The sequence below is a fragment of the Engystomops pustulosus genome, chromosome 11, assembly GCF_040894005.1.
Source record: "Engystomops pustulosus chromosome 11, aEngPut4.maternal, whole genome shotgun sequence".
Lineage (NCBI taxonomy): Eukaryota > Metazoa > Chordata > Amphibia > Anura > Leptodactylidae > Engystomops > Engystomops pustulosus.
In genome coordinates this window covers 6,507,368-6,531,878 of record NC_092421.1, presented here as the reverse complement: position 1 = coordinate 6,531,878, position 24,511 = coordinate 6,507,368, and the positions used below count along the sequence as shown (strand labels likewise).

The 24,511-nt window shown below is 45.8% G+C and overlaps 1 protein-coding gene across 2 annotated transcripts in view; it reads left to right on the top strand.

Annotated features, from left to right (window-relative positions):
* Positions 1-24,511, top strand: part of ADK (adenosine kinase) — a 134,116-nt gene that overhangs the window by 71,622 nt on the left and 37,983 nt on the right. For both annotated transcript variants that reach the window (XM_072131237.1, XM_072131236.1), the window contains exons 5-6: positions 14,816-14,988; positions 15,766-15,874. In XM_072131237.1, the coding sequence (XP_071987338.1) occupies positions 14,816-14,988; positions 15,766-15,874 (282 nt within the window). The remainder of the gene's footprint in view (positions 1-14,815; positions 14,989-15,765; positions 15,875-24,511) is intronic.

The window sequence follows — 24,511 nt, the reverse complement described above, 5'->3', positions numbered from 1 at the left end:
AAAGAGCCTTTTGGGGTTGTTAGAGGGAGAGGATATTAAATTGGTACAATAGACCTGTTTAGCAAGGTGAAGAGCAGCGTTGTAGGTTTTGGAAAAACTCTGAGAAAATTGTGCACATGTGCAGACTTTTAAAGGGAACCTACCACCACAAATCTACCTATAAAGGTAGATTGGGTGGTAGGTGGATCAATGGGACGTGAGGATAGCCCTTTTAAGGGCTAATCCTCACGTCCCCACACTTTTTTGATAACTTTTATTATCCCTATATTCAAATTTACTTATGCGGCTACTGAGGCGTGGAGTAGCCGCATCTGAGGTTACACGAGGCGGCTACTCCACGCCCCGGTAGCCACTTTACCCCTCCTACTCACCCATCTTCGGCGCGCAGCTCCGCGCAGCTGCGCGCCCTCGTCCGGCGATCCTGCCGTCTGCGCATGCGCAGAAGAGCAGGCCCCCGCCTGTTTCGGTGCAGTGAGCGCGCAGGCGCGGGCCTGCTCTTCTGCGCATGCGCAGACGGCAGGATCGCGGACGAGGGCGCGCAGCTGCGCGCCGAAGATGGGTGAGTAGGAGGGGTAAAGTGGCTACCGGGGCGTGGAGTAGCCGCCTCGTGTAACCTCAGATGCGGCTACTCCACGCCTCAGTAGCCACATAAGTAAATTTGAATATATGGATAATAAAAGTTATCAAAAAAGTGTGGGGACGTGAGGATTAGCCCTTAAAAGGGCTATCCTCACGTCCCATTGATCCACCTACCACCCAATCTACCTTTATAGGTAGATTTGTGGTGGTAGGTTCCCTTTAACATTCATCCTGGAGCACTGCCGTAGAAAACAGGTTTTGTCCGCGTGCCAAGGTTGGAGTGGAGCCATCGCATCTAGGGCTTCTGACAGTGTGATTGTAGTAGTCAGCAGCCAGGTTCGGACAGGTGAAAGAGGAGATAGGGTCAGTGCAGACTGTGTAAGGTTTCTGTGAGTATCAATGGCATGTGGCTTCCGGTATGAACGGTGGGTGGACGGATTCTGAGAAGATGGTGGATTATTGGAAGTAATAGAAATTAGGTTATGGTCTGAAAGTGGAAAGGAAGGTGGTAATATTAGATATTGAAGAAAGTCTGGAGAAGACCAGGTCTAGGATGTTTCCCTTCCACGTTATGAGTGCGGGGATCGGAGTTGTGAAAGACCTAGAGAAGTAGTTTGTGCTGAGAGGCAGTTTGGAAAACAGAAGGGTTTAATAAGGATGTTAAAGTCTCCCATGATGATGGTTGGAATGTCACAGGAAAGAAAGTGAGGGAGCCAAAAGTCAAAATGGTCAAGGAACTGATTGGATGAGCTGGTAGGACGGTGGACTACATACACACGGAGAGAGAATGGGCAGAGAAGTTTGAGGGTTTGGACCTCAAAAGATGGGAGAGTAAGCGTACAGGAGGAATAACCTGGAAGATGCTAGGTGAAGAGAGTACTCTGCCTCCCCCTCTTCCCTGCCTATTGTCCGGGCTTGAGCACTGAGAAAAGTGTAAGCCACCAGAAGACTGTGCCGGAAGGGAGGCAGAGACTGGATCCATGTTTCAGTGATGGCCGACAGGTCAAAGGACTTGGAGAGAAACCGGTAATGAACGGATTCTAGTTTATTGCACAAAGAGCGGCCGTTCCATAGGTCACATATAAAAGGGTTTACAGGTGGAGGCGGTGAAGAGGGGATACACTGAATCTTGTTAAGGTTTCTGTATGAAGTGTTCAAATAAGCGTAAGGTGGGCCGGGGTTAGGAGAGATGTCCCCTGCAGCAAGCAGAAGCAAAAAGAGAAGAGACAGAGGATGCTTCAGAGATTCATAAGAAGTTATGGATACATAACGTATAGAGTGTGTGAGAGTGGTGTACAAAGGCGAGTGAAGAAGTGAGGCATTGATGTTGATAGTTTGTACTGGTGGAATAGGCAAATAAACCAACCCTAGCGAATATAGAGAAGATTTTTAGACAAACCTAATTGTTCATGTTTCTCTGCCATCTTACCTGTCTAACCGCAATGTATAATTGCAGCAGCACGCTCGTCAGCATTCTATATTTAGCAGAATATTATTCTAGGCAAACAAAGAATTCAAGCATCCAATATTACCACTAAATATATACCCAGAGAAGACCAGGTCCTCATTTAGCTTGTAAAACAATTAATCTCGGTGACATGTGGATAAAGTTCCTAAAAAAAATTAAGTAAAATTAGATATTTCGGGCTTATACTCGAGTATATACGGTAATTCCAATATTGTTCAGATCGGTCTGGGAGAATAGGCCCTAAACTAGAAATATCTCAAATAACAGATAGTAACTCCAGGACGGGTGACTCCAGTACTCCATAGTACTAATACGGCGGGGGAGTTGAGCCGCACTGTAAAGGACAGGTCAGTTGCATATCGCAGCCGACACCCGTCTGTAACACCCGCAACCAGAGGTTCCTCCAATCGCTGGTGTTAACCCCTTACAGGTGTCTGCAAGTAGGGGACCGCCTGTAATGTCAAGTTTCCATTACTTGGAAAACCTCTTCTTCTTTATCAGTCGCAGTGACGTGTGGACTCCCTTTTACTTGTAGCTGCTAAGTATGAGAAGTTTTTCCCCCGTTTTTGCTAATTCAATCCATTTGAAGTTGTTGGAGAGCAGCTCCAGTTATGATTCATTTGTTTCCTGAATCCTTGGAGATGGAGACGGCTGTGTAAACTATAAAACAAACAAATTGAGGCTTTTGCACAAACTTGGAACAGCAAACACGAAGTAATAGAAGCTATAACTAGGATGAGGTAATGGTGGTCGTATCCATTGTCTTTTTAGCGCACATTAATATAAATGCCAGAAAAGGCAACTTTCACATCTGGGTCAGGATTCAGATTTCTCTTCTACTGAAAGAACTTGGGGGGGGGGGGGGGGGGGGCGAATTACAATTTTATTTGGGACGTGGCCCCATAACTCAAAAAAAATCAAGTTATTTAATATAAATAATAGTATAAATGGTGAGCACTGAAACTTATCTAAAGAATGTAAAACAATATGCTGCCCCTTCTGCGGCTCCTCCGTGCTGCCCAAGCACAGAGCTCACAGCATGGCGAGCTGACGTCAGTGGGGGGTGTTCCCATTTAAAAAAGTAATGGATATTGTTTGAATAATAAAAACTATACAAATTTCCAATATAGTTTCTGTATCAATTCCTTACTGTTTTCTAGATCTCTGCTTGCTGTCCTTCTGTAGAAACTTCATAGGTTTTTTTCAGTGGACAGAAATCTGGCCGTTATATCACACAGGTGCGCGGCTCGTTATAGATCACACAGGTGCGCGGCTCGTTATAGATCACACAGGTGCGCGGCTCGTTATAGATCACACAGGTGCGCGGCTCGTTATAGATCACACAGGTGCGCGGCTCGTTGTAGCACACAGGTGCACGGCTCGTTATATCACACAGGTGCGCGGCTCGTTATATCACACAGGTGCGCGGCTCGTTATATCACACAGGTGCGCGGCTCGTTATAGCACACAGGTGCGCGGCTCGTTATAGCACACAGGTGCGCGGCTCGTTATAGCACACAGGTGCGCGGCTCGTTGTATAGCACACAGGTGCGCGGCTCGTTGTATATCACACAGGTGCGCGGCTCGTTGTATATCACACAGGTGCGCGGCTCGTTATAGCACACAGGTGCGCAGCTCGTTGTATAGCGTTGTATAGCTCTGATTACTCTTTGATGCTAATGAGCCGTGCACCTGTGTGACCATGGTCATATTTCTGTCCACTGGGAATAAACAATGAAGTTTTCTATAGAAGGACAGCAAGCAGAGATCTAGAAAACCGCAAGGCAGCAGCTGTCTGGCTCTGGTCACTAATATTAAGTTTACCATCCACCAATACCATCGCCCCCCCCCCCCCTCCCCCGAGTCCTTTTCAGCTGCAGTTTTACCAAGTAATTGACTGTTAAGAACATACCGTATATACTCGTATACTCTTCTTTCTTCCGGCATTGACGCGGCCATGTTTTCTTCATGGCCGCGCATACTATGACGTCAGCAGCGGCCGCGTCATAGTATGCGCCTGCTAGAAGAAAAGATGGCCGCGTCCATGCCGGAAGAAAGAAGATGGGAAGCGCTAACATCGGTAAGTCGCGCAGACATCGGGGAGCCGTGCTGACATCGGAGGGCGAGTATATAAGTTTATTTTTTTAAGGTCCGTGGGGGCAGTGCTGTAAACTACTAGGGGCTTGCTGTATACTACTAGGGGGCTGCTGTATACTACTAGGGGGCTGCTGTATACTACTAGGGGCTTGCTGTAAACTACTGGGGGCAGTGCTGTATACTACTAGGGGCTGCTGTATACTACTAGGGGGCTGCTGTATACTACTAGGGGGCTGCTGTATACTACTAGGGGGCTGCTGTATACTACTAGGGGGCTGCTGTATACTACTAGGGGGCTGCTGTATACTACTAGGGGGCTGCTGTATACTACTAGGGGCTTGCTGTATACTACTAGGGGCTTGCTGTATACTACTGGGGGCAGTGCTGTATACTACTAGGGGCTGCTGTATACTACTAGGGGGCTGCTGTAAACTACTGGGGGCAGTGCTGTATACTACTGGGGGCAGTGCTGTATACTACTGGGGGCAGTGCTGTATACTACTAGGGGCTGCTGTATACTACTAGGGGCTGCTGTATACTACTAGGGGCTGCTGTATACTACTAGGGGCTGCTGTATACTACTAGGGGCTGCTGTATACTACTAGGGGCTTGCTGTATACTACTAGGGGCTGGCTGTATACTACTAGGGGCTGGCTGTATACTACTAGGGGCTGGCTGTATACTACTAGGGGCTTGCTGTATACTACTAGGGGCTTGCTGTATACTTCTAGGGGCTTGCTGTATACTACTAGGGGCTTGCTGTATACTACTAGGGGCTTGCTGTATACTACTAGGGGGCTGCTGTATACTACTAGGGGGCTGCTGTATACTACTAGGGGCTTGCTATATACTACTAGGGTCTGGCTGTATACTACTAGGGTCTGGCTGTATACTACTAGGGGCAGTGATGTATACTACTAGGGCCTGGCTATATACTACTAGGGGGCTGCTGTATACTACTAGGGGGCTGCTGTATACTACTAGGGGGCTGCTGTATACTACTAGGGGGCTGGCTGTATACTACTAGGGGGCTGGCTGTATACTACTAGGGGGCTGGCTGTATACTACTAGGGGGCTGGCTGTATACTACTAGGGGGCTGGCTGTATACTACTAGGGGCTGGCTATATACTACTAGGGGCTGGCTATATACTACTAGGGGCTGGCTATATACTACTAGGGGCTGGCTATATACTACTAGGGGCTGGCTATATACTACTAGGGGGCTTGCTGTATACTACTAGGGGGCTTGCTGTATACTACTAGGGGGCTTGCTGTATACTACTAGGGGGCTTGCTGTATACTACTAGGGGGCTTGCTGTATACTACTAGGGGGCTTGCTGTATACTACTAGGGGGCTTGCTGTATACTACTAGGGGGCTTGCTGTATACTACTAGGGGGCTTGCTGTATACTACTAGGGGGCTTGCTGTATACTACTAGGGGCTGCTAAATACTACATGGCGGCTGGCAGGCTGTATACTATTGGGGTCTGACAGGCTGTATACTATTGGGGTCTGACAGGCTGTATACTATTGGGGTCTGACAGGCTGTATACTATTGGGGTCTGACAGGCTGTATACTATTGGGGTCTGACAGGCTGTATACTATTGGGGTCTGGCAGGCTGTATACTATTGGGGTCTGGCAGGCTGTATACTATTGGGGGCTGGCAGGCTGTATACTATTGGGGGCTGGCAGGCTGTATACTATTGGGGGCTGGCAGGCTGTATACTATTGGGGGCTGGCAGGCTGTATACTATTGGGGGCTGGCAGGCTGTATACTATTGGGGCCTGGCAGGCTGTATACTATTGGGGCCTGGCAGGCTGTATGCTATTGGGGGGGGGGGTTGACCAATGCATTTCCCACCCTCGGCTTATACTCGAGTCAGTAGTTTTTCCCAGTTTTTGTTGGTAAAATTAGGGGCCTCGGCTTATACTCGGGTCGGCTTATACTCGAGTATATGCTGTAATTATACTTTTTGTTTCCCTGGCCCAAGTGCATAACTTTACATTTATCATCATTAAACCTCATCAACCATTTCTCTGCCCACTCCTCAAGCTTCCACTAATCCCTCTGTAATGCTAAACTATCGACCTCAGTATTTATTACTTTACACAGCTTAATATCATCTCCATATATTGAGACTTGACTGTGTAAACCCACTACAAGGTCATTAATAAAAATATTAAAAAGTGGCCCCAATACTGACCCCTGTGGCACTCCACTGGTAACGGCAACCCAATCTGAGAATGTGCCGTTAAGGACGACCCTCTGTTTCTTTAAAGAGTACCTGTGAAGTTGACAAAATAAGTTTTGGTACCGCAGGAGAGAGCCTTTGACAACAATTCCAGCGATCCCTCTACTATGCTGCTGGCTTCTTCCTAGCCTTGGATACAGCCTAGTATATTTTATCATCTCTTCTTGTAAAATTATTTTCAGCTTTTCCTGCAGGGGGGGCACTTCCTGTCTTCATATTTATTGACAAAGTAAAACTGATCCATTATAGGAGTCGGTGGTCAGTCTTTGCTTCCTTTCTAGTCCACTTGACACCCGTACAAGTACCTGCAACACAGTTATTCCTATAAAATATTTTGGAAAATATTGTTTTTAAGCAAATAGCCGAGGTGCCAAAACGATATATTAAGCGCAACTATGTTTTTACTTGTACCCTTGACTGTTATGACTTGACATGCACATGCAGAACATATTATCAGAATTCTCTTCAATTCCTTCTCCTATAGATAATGGACCCTAGTGGCAAGTGGTTGGCTCCAATGGAACCCTCCTACGGCACATTAAAGGGGTTTTCCTATCTGGGTATTTTAAATAAATTGAATTCATTTGCCATATGTAAACACTTCTTCTATTGGATGTTATTAAAAAAAATGTTCCTGTGTGAAGATAATTTCTCATAAATGTAGTCCTGTTGTCCCTTAGAAACGAGATAGCTTCCTTGGATACGACCACCTAACACTTTGGCAGCAGTGGCCAGACATGCGCTATTGAGTCCTGCCTGACCTCCTGGATTCAGCGATCATTACCACAGGACGGCTGCGGGACCTGCAGTAACTCCCGGACATTTCATATACAAACACCCTTTGTGTCTTTGTGTAATCCCTCCAGCAGAGGTGGTCGTATCCAAGGACACAGTCTTGTTTCTAAGGGACCATATGACTACATTTATGAGAAATTATCTTCACACAGGTAAAAAAAATTTTTTTAATAACATCTAATTGAAGAAATGTTTCTATACGGCAGATTAATGAAACTGAATGTGAATGCCCGGACGAGAGGAGAATACCCCTTTAATGGTTGTATTCCAACAAACATCCATAACCAGAAAAATTCAACTAATAAGCCTCCTTGTCTGCCTTGTTTAAGGATTTATCTGGTCTCTAAAAATGCTGACCATATTTAATATATTATTGGAGGGCAGCCGTAGCATCTGCCACCCATCCAGCGCCCACTTTGGCAGCACCCCGGTCTCTTCACAGGCTGCCAGTATATAGCCGTGCTGCTGCAGGTGGTCGCCATGTCATGTGTGATGCTCTGGGTGAAGCCATGACATGTGGCCTCATACTTGTGCACTAGAGGACCACCTTTAAATAGTTTGGGGGCACTTGTTGGGTAACATGGGACATGGCCTTGTGATCTGAGTGTTAGATTTATTATTAACCATTGCTATTGTGGGTCGTAACTATGTATTTTACCCCACTCGCTCGTGACCGCTGTTCACTGAAGAAATGATTCTTGAATATCAAATCCCGTGCCCGTCAATCATCAAGACGAGCAGAGAAATGCCCTCCGGCAAATAGTCTTCAGGATCTTGTGGAGGGACCTCCGTTATACGGCTGCACAGGAGGAACGCCACGAGCTGTGGTTACTTAAAGGAAACCTACCACTTTATAATGGCCCTCAAATACCTTGCACCATCTTAGGGTGAGCGGATGCCGGAGCAAATCTTCATTATTTGCGGAAAACGCCGTATTCCTTTTGAAACAGTTTTATTCTTTATATCCCAAGCACACTTCGGCGCACAACGATATGTGCTTGGCGCACCATGCCCACGCCCGTGTATGCGCCTGATCTAGAAGTCCCGGAGAGCCGGTGACGTCACAGAGTTCTCGGGCACACTCGCGCATGCGCAACTTGGCGTGTGAAGCCGACCAGGATAAAAATTTTAAGTTGCGCAGGCGCGAGTGTGCCCGAGAACTCTGTGACGTCACCGTCTCTCCGGCACCTCCTAATCAGGTGCACGGTCGTGTGCATGGTGTGCTGATCACATATCGTGGTGCGCCGAAGTGTGCTTGGGATATAAAGAATAAAACTGTTTCAAAAGGAATACGGCGGTTTCTGCAAATAATGAAGATATGCTCCGGCATCCGCTCACCCTGAGCTGGTGCGAGGTATTTGAGGGTTAGAAGTGGCATGGTAAAGTGGTAGGTTTCCTCTAATCTTGCCCCCTCGGCAGGTGATGCTCTTCCTGTTCTTCCTATCCGGCCCGTTATCCATGCACAGGTCATTAGCAGTCAGTGCCATGCACCAGCACTACTGTACCCCATCCCTCCCTTCTGAGCGGCTTAGGATATTACATCTGTGACTAGTCTCATGGATTTTTTCCCACTCCTCTTTTCAAATAGTAAATTGTGCCGGGCACACAAGGCGGAGTCGACGAGCCCATCTCACATAATTGTCTAATTATCTCCAGCAGATGGGGCATTGCGTTATATAGGACACACTCATCTACTTTTCAGACGTTACAAAAGGTTTTCCCTCCTTATTGAGGGGGTGTTAGCGGGCAGAGATGGAGACGCGAAGTGTGTGGTGTCTTGGCTTTTATTCCTTTATTATAGGTTTTTTTTTCCCCCTCACTTACTGGTGTGTTTTATTGTTTGCCGCAGTAGTTGAAACTTTTCCTTCCGGTCCTTGATTTGTGCCGAGATTGATGCTTTTCCAATAATATCTTTTAAGTACGTTATCTAAAGATCTTAATACAGGCGGTCCCCTACTTAAGAACACCCGACTTACAGACGACCCCTAGTTACAGACGGACCTCTGGATGTTGGTAATTTCCTGTACTTTATCCTTAGGCTACAATAATCAGCTGTAACAGTTATCACAGGCGTCTGTAATGAAGATTTATTGTTACTCCTGGTTCTGATGACAATCCAACATTTTTAAAATCCAATTGTCACAGAGACCAAAAAAATATTGGCTGGAGCTACAGTTTATAAAATATACAGTTCTGAATTACATACAAATTCAACTTAAGAACAAACCTACAGACCCTATCTTGTATGTAACCCGGGGACTGCCTGTAGTTTTTTTTACGGTCTTTTTCTGCTGTTTGTATCTTTAGTCTTGGTTACCAATACACTGAAGTGTTTCTTCTTCTTCCGCTCTGATACAATGTTTGATTTCTAGTTACCAGCAGGCGGGATGACCACATGTTCACACACAATGCATCAATGTGCCCAACTAGTATAATACGATTCACATGTGCAAAGCCAGAACAGTATAACACAGGGAGGGTTGTGGTGGTTCAAACCTACATCATCGCTTTCCTCAGCTAATTGGAGCCTCGGGATTACAAAAAATATTATCTCATAATAGTAACAAAAAAATAGACACCTCAAGTATTTAACCCATGTACTGCCAATGCAGAGAGAAGAGGAGGGCGGCTGCTGCTGCTTTGGGAGAGCCAGGAAAGGTGAGTATAGAATTTTTTTTTTTTTTTTTTTTAAAGAGAGAGAGGGGTTGGTGGGCTGCATGGATCGCGCATGCGTCAGGGGCTGCAGAGGGGCGGACATTGTAAACTAAGCTGGGGGGCTGAAGAAATGTTATTATAATGTTCCCTTTTCGGTCATCCTCCTTTTACAATGCCCCCTCCTTATAAGGACAGGTCACAAAAGAGGGGGGTATTGTAAAGAGAATTCTACCAAAAACTGGGAATTGCAGTTATAACAGGAGTAGCTGCATGCACATTTTTGGGAAAAAATATTTGTGTTTCCAGTCCCTTGTGAAGCAAAAGTTGGGGACCGATGTTGGACAGACCTGCATTCACAATTTTCCAGGATCCAGATCTGAAATCTCCCAAGAGAACCCGATTTTGTCTTCAATTAGTCTTCAAAATCGCCCTCTTGCACACACATTCAAATAACATTGATGTCTGTTGAGTACATATTACATTTTACATTTTGTATTTAGCCGCATCCCAGTTTGTAGATATTTCTGAAAACTTTGGATGTTGCATTTAATGTCTAACGCGCAGAATTCACTTGGCGACTGCTTTCTACTCTACATAATGCATTGTGCAATATAATCTCTTCTCCTAAAAGTCTGCACTGTACGAGCCACCAGTGAAATGGGAACGTTGGTTTCATATACATTTACACAAGTCTGTTACAATAGCGATTTATTGCTTGACTTTTTGCAATGGTCTCAGTGATTTTTCACAGTACCGTATTTTCCAGACTATAATGTGCACCATTGATAAATGGGTGCTAAAACGTCTAGGTTCATGTATAAGGCGCACCGGATTATAAGCTGCACTGGATCATAAGGATGAATGACCAACAGGTGGCAGACCTGTGCACAGTACAATGCAGCTGTTGTCTGTAAGTATGGTTCATATATAAGACGCACTGGATTATAAGGTGCACCTGATTATAAGGATGAATGACCAGCAGGTGGCAGACCTGTGCACAGTACAAGGCAGCTGTTGCCTGTAAGTACGGTTCATATATAAGGAGCACCGGATTATAAGGTGCACCTGATTGTAAGGATGAATGACCAGCAGGTGGCAGACCTGTGCACAGTACAAGGCAGCTGTTGCCTGTAAGTACGGTTCATATATAAGGAGCACCGGATTATAAGGTGCACCTGATTGTAAGGATGAATGACCAGCAGGTGGCAGACCTGTGCACAGTACAAGGCAGCTGTTGTCTGTAAGTACGGTTCATATATAAGGCGCACCTGATTATAAGGATGAATGACCAGCAGGTGGCAGACCTGTGCACAGTACAAGGCAGCTGTTGTCTGTAAGTACGGTTCATATATAAGGCGCACCTTTGATTTCTGAGAGAGTCAAAGGATTTTTTGTGCGCCTTATAGTCCGAAAAATAGGGTATTTGGTTGTGGTTATTTTTTTACCTACCTTATAATTTGCTGACTGGTGATTGCATTAAAACTTAACTAAAGAATGAAAATAATAAAAGCAAGGAAATGTCGGGGGGGGGGGGGGCAGGGGGGGGGGACATAGAATATATTTTTTATTTTCTATGAATATAAAAGAAAAAGCTCTGTGCTTTATTGTAAGTATTCCAGCTTGTAAGACGGATGCTTACTCCTTTTTTTTTTCTCTATTTGTTAGCATTTTAAGGCAGTCCCCGGGTTATGTACAAGATAAGTTCTAAAGGTTTGTTCTTAAGTTGAATTTGTATTTAAGTCGGAACTGTATATTTTATAATTGTAGATCCAGGCAAAAAATTTTGGGTCTGTATGAGTATTGGATTTTTAAAATGTTGGGTTGTCATAAGAACCAGGAGTAACAATAAATCTTCATTACAGACGCCTGTGATATCTGTTACAGCTGATTATTGTAGCCTAAGGATAAAGTACAGGAAATTATCAACAATCTGTCTGTAACTAGGGGTCGTCTGTAAGTCAGGTGTTCTTAAGAAGGGGACCGCCTGTATTCCATTATCCTATAAACAGATACCTGGGGTAGGGGGCTAAGATGTCATCCAAACCACCCCAGAAATCAGGATGGTGCGGATGCAAGACAGAAAAAACGGAGCGCAGCCTTCGTGTAATACAGTTAGTGTAACTGACCCACGTGATCGATTCACGTACTCCCGGGTTCCCGGTGACTCGGCTGATACAACGTTGTCATCCGTTCCGTTATGTTATACCTGATGAAAGCTCCGGTCCGGGGCTGAAACGCGTCGCTAAGTTTGATGTTCCAGTAAAGCTCTCACATCTTCTCTTGACCTCGGAGTGAGGTTGGACGCTCCGCTCTGTTCTTATCCTATAAAGAAATTGCAGCCATTGCAGAGGAGAAAGGGGGAGGAATTTAACGCCAAAGCATGACGTAGTCTAAAAATGCACATGGGTAACCATGGAAACTGCTGAGTATTTAGTATCGAAATGTGTTATTTTTTTTCTTTCTTGGAGACCAAAATTGTGTTGAGTTTTTGTCTTGTGTGGTAAAAAAAAAAGCTGTTGTCGTGATGTAAAAAATAGATTTTTTTTTTTTAGCAATTCAATCATTGATAATTTTGTTGTGTCCAACTTGCTTACAAAATTGCTTGAAGATTTAAAGGGGTTTTCCCATCTGGGCCTTTAAATTAAATTTTATTCATTTGCCATATGTAAACATTTCTTCAATTTGGTGTTATTAAAAAATGTTCCTGTGTGAAGATAATTTCTCCTAAATGTAGCAATGTTGTCCCTAAGAAACGTGATGGCTTCCTTGGATACGACCACCACACATTTTGGCAGCAGTGGCCAGACACGCACTATAGAGTCCTGTCTCTATAGCGCCCGGACATTACATATGCAAAAACTTTTTGTATATTTGTACAATCCCTCCAGCAGAGGTGGTTGTATCCAAGGACACAGTCTTGTTTCTAAGGGACCATATGACTACATTTATGAGAAATTATCTTCACACAGGTAAAAAAATTTTAATAACATCTAATTGAAGAAATGTTTATATATGGAAGGTGAATGAAACTGAATTATAATCCCCAGGTGAGAAAACCCCCTTTAAGTGTTTGCCCCAAGGTGGCAGAATGTCAGGGGAGTACAAGCAGTTCATCAAGTTGACAGCTGCCGTGAGGCACCCACCAATAGTGAGTGGCATCTTTTTTATTTGCTGGATTACACTTTTTCACTACCTGACCCCATGCAAATGTGTCCAAATGCCCACAAGTGGTATTTGTCTCTGGTTTTGCGGTAGAAGCCCTGTCTCTGGGGGTCTATTTTGGGGTTTATAGATGTGCACTCTCATCCAAGCATGAAATGATGATGCCGGTTTGTCCTGGTTTGGTCTTGTGTAGGGGGGGGGGGGGGGTCTTTACTGTGTAACTACTTTCATTGATGGGTTTTCTCAGTTTAGACACTTACCTCTTGTTTTATGGATACATAGTTTCAGTGCGATCAATTAAATGGGAGTCTGGAAGCCCCACATAAAGGATGTTGTAGTGCACATTCACGACCCGCAGTCTATTTACTTCTGTGCATCTTTTGGGACAGACGTCCATCAAGGTGACTGGAGTATTGGCTAAGCACTGGTGGGCCCTATTGACACATACTGGCAGACGGAGGCATAGTTGTCCCATCTTTCTGACCAGTATACGACAAATCAATGGAAAGACGCAGCTATGATAGACATATACGCTAAGCAGAGGCTATAGTAGCCTATAGGGAGTGGATGTGGGAGGGTGCCGGTGATGTCCGTGTCCATATAAGGGCAGTGACCTCACAGGGGAAACGCACCATACATCCGCAGCAGATTGTACACTCCTCCCGCATTCAGAGTGGAGGAGCGATCCCCGGCTGGCTTATCCGTCTGTATAAGGATACATATAGTGCTACATATGGCACAATGTGATGTGTACCCAAGCTTTGCTTGCTTACCTTTTATAGGTTTTTATTATTGACTTCTGAAGGATACATTTACCATTCACAGCCGGTTTGTTCTCCTCTATTAGGTAGCATTTGGATGTAATTGAGCTGTTAACCTCCCGATGACCCAGTAAAACGCCCAATTGTAATTGAGATTTTTATCTGTTAAATGTTGTTCAGAAAACAATTAGATGTGTCCCCCCCCCTACCCTCTCCGCATGGCAGGAAATAGGCGCAGCTTTTAATTCGCCCAGAAGATTGAGTGGATAAGTTTATGTAATGAGAAGCCGGCAAATCGTCTCCTGCCCCTTCTCGTCATTCTCCTCGCTATCCAGGGCTATGGATTCATTAGCCGTCAGTGGAGTCTCTCCGCGATATTTAATCCCTCCTTTCCCTTTTGCATGCTAAGCGAAGCCTTCTCATCGTAACAAGCTCATCGCCCGCGCCTCCCCTGGGTAATGTTTGGATAAATTACAGCAAGTTACGTAGATTAGCACAAGAGCGGGAATGCATTGCCGAAGGGTAATCCAACCCCATGGCCACTTTGTGTTATCCTTCTAATGGAGTCGAAAGAAGGTTAATAAATCGGTAATAGTTACAGACACCAGGGAGGGCATTTCTGATTGTTGGTGAGGTGCAGGGGGCTGGCAAGCTAAAATTATAAGGTTCTTCAAGGTAGTAATAATAACCACCACAAAAACGCATCGAACCTCTTTGCTCCAGAGCCACATTCCCAATTCTGTGGCTCCACTTCTCCTTCTCTTGTCTTTTGATGTTACCGCTCAAGGGAGAGTCGGCCACTGCAGCCAATCATTGGCCTCAAAGGTTATGTCTGAACCAACGGCGCATCCCTGGTGACTTGTATGTCACAAAATAGCAAAATTGTGAATGCATCAACGGCAGTGGAGTTGAGTTGTTGGTTATGATTTTCGTTTTTCAATCCTCAGGTGGCCAATTTTCTATTGTAGCTTTTTGTGCCGTGCATTATACTGAGAAATGTTCCATTTACATTAAATGTGAATATTCTTTTCTTCTGTTACAGTGGATGATTCAGAAACCTTATAAGGTTGCAACGTTTTTTGGTTGCATTGGCAAAGACAAGTTTGGAGAGATCTTGAAGAAGAAAACTGAAGAAGCGCACGTGGATGCCCACTACTATGAGCAGAGCGAGCAACCAACGGGCACCTGTGCGGCGTGTATCACGGGTGACAACAGGTCAGCCAGCACCCTCAACCGTCCTTGCATTTTGTAGAATTTCTTAATGTATGATTTTTTTTTTCATTCCTGGTGGCACCGCTGCATATGTTTTGAGCCGGTGGGTTCACAATCGGTGCAGACACACAATGAGTTGTCTAAAATCATTTTGGGCATTTGTAAAACATTAAAAAAAAAAAAAAGTTAAAACATTTTGGTCTGGTGAAGGCACCCCTGAAATCTGGAAAAGCTTAAAGAGTAACCGTCACTTCAGATGATTTTTGATATTGTGGGGGCGGGGCATATAAATTATATATAAATATAAAAAATTATTTCGGATGACTCTTACGCTTTTAAGTGGTGTTTTCACGAGGAGTGGACTTGTACAGAAGCCTCATGGAGAGTTATTTAGTTATTTTACGTATTTTTACAAACAAAATTTTGGCGTGAAAACAAACGGCCACATGAATATAATAGACCTGTCAGGATTACTGAATAAATTATCTACAAGCAGCGATCGTTAGTTTGTGTCTCTGTTTTAATGATAGATGTTACTTTTGAATGATTTTTATAGTCCTATCCAAAATATTTGTTTGACACTTTTCTATAAGTGAGCTGAATGCATGTTGTGCGCTCAGATTGGGCATATGCTGTGTTTTCAGTGCTGCACATTGACCCGACTGTAGATTTTTTTGGTTTATGTGTGATATTTTTTATGTTGCTGCGGGTGAGTTTATCCAACTTCACATTTTGATTCCTTGTATGACGAGTGCATCATGCGTAATCTCTTATTTCCAGATCTCTGGTAGCAAACTTGGCGGCTGCTAATTGCTATGACAAAACGAAGCACCTTGACCTGAAGGAGAACTGGCAGCTGGTGGAGAAGGCCAAAGTTTACTATATAGCAGTAAGTTTTGTTTTTAAACTTTTTTTCAGTTCTTTCATAAAAAGGTCTCCCTTCAGGGGAATCATTCTCAAAACTGCTGATGGATTTCCCCTAAAGCACTGGTGTCAAGCACCAGGTCCAATCTGTCCAGCGGCCTTGTGTATCTGGCCTGTCACCCTGCCACTATGCTGTGGAAGTTAGGAGAGAAGCTTACGGCCTAGAGTACTTCAATACTCGTCTTTCCCCGCTCCAGCACTGCTCCAGCAGTCTTGGGTTACATTCAGACAATTTATGCCCGCACTACCGTAGTACGGCGGGCATACATGAGCGCTGCGGAGAGGAGCAGGGGATGAGTGCAGCAACGTACCGCTCCCGTAGGGTGCCATACGTCCATTGCCGTCTATGAGGGACATACACTCACCGGCCACTTTATTAGGTACACCTGTCCAACTGCTCGTTAACACTTAATTTCTAATCAGCCAATCACATGGCGGCAACATGCATTTAGGCATGTAGACATGGTCAAGACAATCTCCTGCAGTTCACACCGAGCATCAGTATGGGGAAGAAAGGTGATTTGAGGCCTTTGAACGTGGCATGGTTGTTGGTGCCAGAAGGGCTGGTCTGAGTATTTCAGAAACTGCTGATCTACTGGGATTTTCACGCACAACCATCTCTAGGGTTTACAGAGAATGGTCCGAAAAAGAAAAAACATCCAGTGAGCGGCAGTTCTGTGGGCGGAAATGCCTTGTTGATGCCAGAGGTCAGAGGAGAATGGGCAGACTGGTTCGAGCTGATAGAAAGGCAACAGTGACTCAAATCGCCACCCGTTACAACCAAGGTAGGCAGAAGAGCATCTCTGAACGCACAGTATGTCCAACTTTGAGGCAGATGGGCTACAGCAGCAGAAGACCACACCGGGTGCCACTCCTTTCAGCTAAGAACAGGAAACTGAGGCTACAATTTGCACAAGCTCATCGAAATTGGACAGTAGAAGATTGGAAAAACGTTGCCTGGTCTGATGAGTCTCGATTTCTGCTACGACATTCGGATGGTAGGGTCAGAATTTGGCGTCAACAACATGAAAGCATGGATCCATCCTGCCTTGTATCAGCGGCTCAGGCTGGTGGTGGTGGTGTCATGGATCCATCCTGCCTTGTATCAGCGGCTCAGGCTGGTGGTGGTGGTGTCATGGATCCATCCTGCCTTGTATCAGCGGCTCAGGCTGGTGGTGGTGGTGTCATGGATCCATCCTGCCTTGTATCAGCGGGTCAGGCTGGTGGTGGTGGTGTCATGGATCCATCCTGCCTTGTATCAGCGGCTCAGGCTGGTGGTGGTGGTGTCATGGATCCATCCTGCCTTGTATCAGCGGCTCAGGCTGGTGGTGGTGGTGTCATGGATCCATCCTGCCTTGTATCAGCAGCTCAGGCTGGTGGTGGTGGTGTCATGGATCCATCCTGCCTTGTATCAGCGGCTCAGGCTGGTGGTGGTGGTGTCATGGATCCATCCTGCCTTGTATCAGCGGGTCAGGCTGGTGGTGGTGGTGTCATGGATCCATCCTGCCTTGTATCAGCGGCTCAGGCTGCTGGTGGTGGTGTCATGGATCCATCCTGCCTTGTATCAGCGGCTCAGGCTGGTGGTGGTGGTGTCATGGTGTCTTTGGGCCCCTTGGTACAACGCCACAGCCTACCTGAGTATTGTTGCTGACCATGTCCATCCCTTTATGAGCACAATGTACCCTGTAACATCTGATGGCTACTTTCAGCAGGATAATGCGCCATGTCATAAAGCTGGAATCATCTCAGACTGGTTTCTTGAACATGACAATGAGGTCACTGGACACAAATGGCCTCCACAGTCACCAGATCTCAATCCAATAGAGCATCCAATAGAGCAGACAAATCTGCGGCAACTGTGTGATGCCATCATGTCAATATGGAGCAAAATCTCTGAGGAGCTTCCAGCACTTTGTTGTATCTATGCCACGAAGAATTGAGGCAGTTCTGAAGGCAAAAGGGGGTCCAACCTGTTACTAGCATGGTGCACCTAATAAAGTGGCCGGTGAGTGTATATCGGCCGTATATGTACGCCCCCCATTGCGGCAGTGTGAATGTAGTCTTAGTCTTTATTCCGCCTTGCAGTGGCTGTACGTGGCTCTGATGTTGGCAGATGTGATGATGTCATCACGTTGCATCTGCCGAGTTTCAGAGCCGCATACAACTGCTGCACACAGGAGCAGAGAAGGGGCCTGCTGTATCTCCTGGGGAGTGGAGAAAAGATTACATTTCCTCCTTCCCCTCCACATTGGTCAGATGGTAAGAGTTCTCCTTGTGGAGAGGTTGCCAATTAAGGCCACCTTAAAGGCGTGTGGAGACTATATGGCTGTGTCTCCACGTGCCTTTAAGGCGACTTTAATTGGCAACCTCTCAGTTAAGAGAACTTACTCTCTGACCCTAGTCAATATCCTCTCACACAGCCAAACCAGTTCCCTACTCTGTACTGACGAGGCCCAACCAGGTCGTAACGGCGCTGTCTACAGTGGGGAGTCTGTTCCTTCTGGCATAGATATATTGGTTTGACTTTATCCCAGATCATGTTATTAGGCTTCTTGTAGGTCATACTTGGTGGTGAGGACGCTGCCTTTCAAGGTAGCAAAAGAAGCCATTGTTTTCCATTTAATGGAAACGTATTTGCATAGTTCCCCTCCACATTTGGACATACATAAGAGGGGTGGCAGGGGAGTCTACAGACGGGGCTATTTGGCTGCTGACTGTGATGTGTTTCTGGTTATCTAATGAAATGGCTGATTGTATTGGTTTAGCTGTATAACTGTAACTACTTAGCAGGTAGTAGAATGACATCCGGGCACTTTAAGGCCGCAACAAGGATGATGAGGCCCCCGCTGATATATATATATATATATACCCCAGACCAAACACTTTAAGGGGTTCTCCCACAAGACAAGTTAGGCCCTATCCATGTTGAGACCCAAGCAGATTGCGAAAAAATGAGCGGTAAGACGGACCCCTCGCCGATCCCCGCACTAATGGAGCACATGGCTGCGCATGACCGTTCTGCTCTATTAATCCCTATGGAAGTTGCCGCTCTACGTAGCGGTTGGACCCCATGTTTTCACGATCTGTTGTGGTCTCCGCAATTAGACCCTCACTGATCAGCAAGTTGGGTCCTATCCTGTGGATAGGGCCTAACTTGTCATCGTGGAAAAACCCCTTTAAATTTTTTTTTTTTTTTTTCCCATTTTTAAGCCAAACTAAAGCAAAGTGCTCCTCTTCACTTCCAAGTACCAGCATGCACAATGTACAGAGACTAGAGATGTAACATAGTCCATAAGAGAAGCACCTACCTGCCTTCAATTCATTCTTGCTGTCTGGTCTGTGGGATTCGGACCCCTGTGGATGAACCTCCAACGTGACCATACATTGCCCTTTAGTATTATATGAGCATCTTTCAGTTCATTTTCTCTAATGTAATTGACCGTAAGTGATTTCTTCCACTGATGTCAACAGATGCACCTTCCTTCCTTCCTTCCTTCCTTCCTTCGTACCTTCCTTCCTTCCTTCCTTCGTACCTTCCTTCCTTCCTTCCTTCCTTCCTTCGTACCTTCCTTCCTTCGTTCGTTCGTTCGTTCGTTCCTTCCTTCCTTCCTTCGTACCTTCGTTCGTTCGTTCGTTCGTTCGTTCCTTCCTTCCTTCCTTCGTACCTTCCTTCGTACCTTCCTTCCTTCGTACCTTCCTTCCTTCGTACCTTCCTTCCTTCGTACCTTCCTTCCTTCGTACCTTCCTTCCTTCGTACCTTCCTTCCTTCGTACCTTCCTTCCTTCGTACCTTCCTTCCTTCGTACCTTCCTTCCTTCGTACCTTCCTTCCTTCCTTCGTACCTTCCTTCGTTCCTTCGTACCTTCCTTCGTTCCTTCGTACCTTCCTTCCTTCGTACCTTCCTTCCTTCCTTCGTACCTTCGTACCTTCCTTCCTTCGTACCTTCCTTCCTTCCTTCGTACCTTCCTTCCTTCCTTCGTACCTTCCTTCCTTCCTTCGTACCTTCCTTCCTTCCTTCGTACCTTCCTTCCTTCCTTCGTACCTTCCTTCGTACCTTCCTTCCTTCCTTCCTTCGTACCTTCCTTCCTTCCTTCCTTCGTACCTTCCTTCCTTCCTTCCTTCGTACCTTCCTTCCTTCGTACCTTCCTTCCTTCGTACCTTCCTTCCTTCGTACCTTCCTTCGTACCTTCCTACCTTCGTACCTTCGTACCTTCCTTCCTTCCTTCCTTCCTTCCTTCGTACCTTCCTTCCTTCCTTCCTTCGTACCTTCCTTCCTTCCTTCGTACCTTCCTTCCTTCCTTCCTTCGTACCTTCCTTCCTTCCTTCCTTCGTACCTTCCTTCCTTCCTTCGTACCTTCCTTCCTTCCTTCCTTCGTACCTTCCTTCCTTCCTTCCTTCGTACCTTCCTTCCTTCGTACCTTCCTTCCTTCCTTCGTACCTTCCTTCGTACCTTCCTTCCTTCCTTCCTTCGTACCTTCCTTCCTTCCTTCCTTCGTACCTTCCTTCCTTCCTTCCTTCGTACCTTCCTTCCTTCGTACCTTCCTTCCTTCGTACCTTCCTTCGTACCTTCCTACCTTCGTACCTTCGTACCTTCCTTCCTTCCTTCCTTCCTTCCTTCGTACCTTCCTTCCTTCCTTCCTTCGTACCTTCCTTCCTTCCTTCGTACCTTCCTTCCTTCCTTCCTTCGTACCTTCCTTCCTTCCTTCCTTCGTACCTTCCTTCCTTCCTTCGTACCTTCCTTCCTTCGTACCTTCCTTCCTTTTTTGTTTAAATTTTTGATACATTTTTACAACTGATAACATTAATACATAAATCCTCCCTTCATTTTCACTCCCTGTCTTCTACACTTTGGATATTGTCTCCTGGACCCCCTTGTGTGTCATATGTGGAGCCCCATTAATCTACACAAAAGAGTGATGGAAAGTGCCTGGTGGGGAGGAAAAGGGGGATCCCTGAATCACTGCCAAAATATTTGGTGGAAGTCTGTTGCTAAGGAACCAACTTGCTAATGACAAGGCAGGCATATGAAGAAGCCGAGGCTCTGCTCTGTGTACACCCTTTCAGTACTGTGGCGATGCTCAGGGGGTGAGATAAGACGCCGCTAATGCTGTAATTATTTCGGGAATAGTCATTCTCTCCTGAAGTTGACTCCCCTCCCCCTTCATGATTGACGGTAATTGGAGGTTGGTTGCTGCGTATCTCTCTCCGCTTTCCCACGCCTCTAATCGCACTCACATCCACATTATCCCAAAAGCAAAGATGAGGATTGTGCTTTTCCTTTCTCCTCGGGTTCATAGCGCGCCTCTTGTCATTCGCTAACGGTGACAGATGCGATTTCTGAAGCTGCCATTTTACATGAAGGCGTCGTATGCAATATGTATCGGCTCTTTCCTTTTATTTTCCCTAAAGAAATGATTTGTTCTTGTACAATATAATATATGTGGCTGTTTTGCCATATGGGTTGGCTACAATGTTGTTTTTTTTTTTGTTACCATTCTGTTTTATTAATTTTTGTCTGAATATTCTATGTTTGTATTTCTTGTTATTGTCATTGTGCTCATGTGTTTATCTGCTGCATGGACGCAAGATGATTCTTTCCCATAAGATTAAATCTACTGCACCTTACACGTGATACACAGATACTGGATTTCTCGGTGGCTTACATGTGCAGCAATGTAAGAGAAGGCAGTATCATTGCCCTCTGTATGCAGTCATACACATACACACGAGACCTTCTCCATCCAACAATGCCCACTGTGCTAATCACACGCCCGCAGCGAGCTGTCTGCTGTGTAAAGTGCCCGGCCTCCCACCGGGCAGGAGACGCAGCTGCTGCAGCCCTGCGCTTTGTGTGATTGGCTTGTTCATCGTGCGGGTAAACCTGGCTCACGTATAGTCTTCATGTGTCTTTCTGGATGGTTACATGTCCTTCTAATTCATAAGGATTCCGGATTGTAATTGATGCAAGAATACACCCGCGCATCTCTGCAGAGAATGGATGGAAGAAGATCGTCGGCTGCTGCTGCTATTCTACCACTTATGAGTCTACAATTTCATATTTTAGGTTCAATAAAGATTTTATTAAACGCATACATGGAATGAATATTGCAGAAAAAGGAGCAACAATGAAACAAATCGCGCATAACTCTGGTGCAAGAGAAGTATATGAAGAAAACCTCATAAAGCGGTGCCCTATATATATATATATATATATATATATATATATATATATATCTATATATATATATATATATATATATATATATATATATATATATATATATATATATCTCTATCCGGCCTCCCTGCCTGCCTTTGGAGTATGTACAAGGGGGGGGGGAGGGAGCATCCCATGGAATAGCTGCAGGTTACAGACCTCTAATTTAAACTGTGGCGACTCTCTAAATGAGACCCATGGCTGCCGTCGTAGATGGAATTGGTGCGCTGCATCAGGCCGGAAATCATCCAGAACTACTATCTCCTCCATCCTAGACCACATGGCTCTAGAGGAGGGAGTAGTAGACTTCCATAATCTGGGGATGACCCGTCTCATTGCCATTACAGTACAGGGACAGAAGGCCTACGGCCGGACTATATGTGGTGGAGGAGGATGTCATTCTATCATATAGCAAAAAAAACGCCTCCCATAGATCTTTGACTACGTCACGTCCACCATATATGGAGCATTGACCCCTCTACCCCACATCTCCAGCACCTGTTGGACTCTGATGGGTAAAACCTGTGTAAAACAGACGTTGTCCTGTAGTATTGTGACAGTATTTTTTAGCTCGTCTCCTGCAATGGGCAAGAAATTGAGGCTTTGTGAGTGTGATTTTGACCACTCCTCCTGCTGACACTTTCTTTCCCAGGATTCGTGAAATCTGGTCCTACGACCCCCATGACATTTCCCCACAACTACCCATAGACCGCTGAAATTAAATGCGCAGCAGGAGCAGACGTGACACACCACTCCTCAAAGGTGTTGAGATCTCTGGTAAGGTCCCCCCGGGGAGCCAGGGCCTTGCAGAAACTATTGATCTGATGCCGACAGGGCCATCTACGACCCCGGGGCATATTTTACGGCCACAGACTGTAGACTTGTTGAAGACAACATGTGACGGACTTGGAGTACTGGGCTATCTGGGACTGTTAAGAACTGTCAGACCCAATGGGATGATCGGATTATAGGTTAGAGAAGAAAGCGGACCAGGACGATAAGAGGCCAGTCCTTTACACAGCACCCCATCCCATACCTGCAGGACTACATTAAACAAAGGGGATAAGCGTAGTCGTCCTGAATGTGGACTAGGAAGAATCCACAAGGTAGGAGAAAGATTGCTAGTTGTCTTAATTTCCACCCACAGCCTATGCAACCATGGTCTTAAGGACCCCCATACAAACTGCATGGCCAAGGAACGTAGCTTACGCAGAAAGGAGCCAGGCACCGCCGCTGGAACTGTTTCTAAGACAAAATTTGGGGGAGAATATTAATTTTCAAGACGTTCATGCTATCCATGCATGAAAGGGGCAACTTGGCCCAACCCGCCATATCCTTTCCCACTGAACTCAGCAGTGGAGTGTAGTTAAGAGTGAACGCCTCGAAAGGCTCAGAGGGAATATACACCTCCAAATACTTCATCGGCCCCCCAAACGACTTAAACGGAATGGATGTCGACAGTGAGGCTACCACCCGTTCAGGGAGGTGCGAATTAAGTTGTTCTGATTTGGATACTTTCACACGGAAGTTTGAAACTGCCGAGTACCTGTTATTATCGGAGTACAGCATCTTGGCCAGCGTGGATGTGGAATCCTTATATTCCCACATCTCAGACAAACACGGACGTCCTGCTTGTTAGATGTACCTCAAGGCTAATTGAGTCTGTGCTACAGCCAAATTCATCTTTCCACATTGCTTCTCCATCAAGGAACATCTGTACCTAAAATGCACGGGAACCGTCATGCGCTCAAGGTTGGCGCTAATGTCTACCTACCTCTTGATAAAACTGGAAAGTATTTCTAGGCACCCTGTCACATTAAACTTTGTGTCCCTCTTTAAAGGGAACCTACCACCACGATTCTACCTATAAAGGTAGAACGGTTGATAGGTAGATGTATGGGACGTAAGGATAGCCCTCTTTAGAGCTAAATCTCACGTCCCCGTTATCTTTTTAAAATCTTTAATACCCTAATTTGTAAATTTTCGGCTGCGCTGCCACTGCTCCGAAGCCGGAGCTAATGTGCATGGGCAGAACTCCGATTGCTTTATTAAACTCTTTTATACTTTATATTGCAAGCACGCTTCGGCCCTCCCCGCGCGCGACCGTGCGTGCACCTGATTCGGAAGTGCCAGAGAGACGGTGACTTCACCGAGCTCTCAGGCACACCCGCGGCTGTGCAACTTCGCGAGCTAAGCTGGCCGTGCAACGTTGCGCAGGCGCGAGTGTTCCCGAGGGCTCTGTGACGTCACCGGCTCTCCGACACTTCCGAATCAGGTGCACGGTCGCGCGCATGGTGCGCCGAGCCCTATCCTGGTGCGCCGAAGTGTCCTTGCAATATAAGGTAGAAAAAAGAGTTTAATAAAACAATCGGCAGTTTCTGTAATT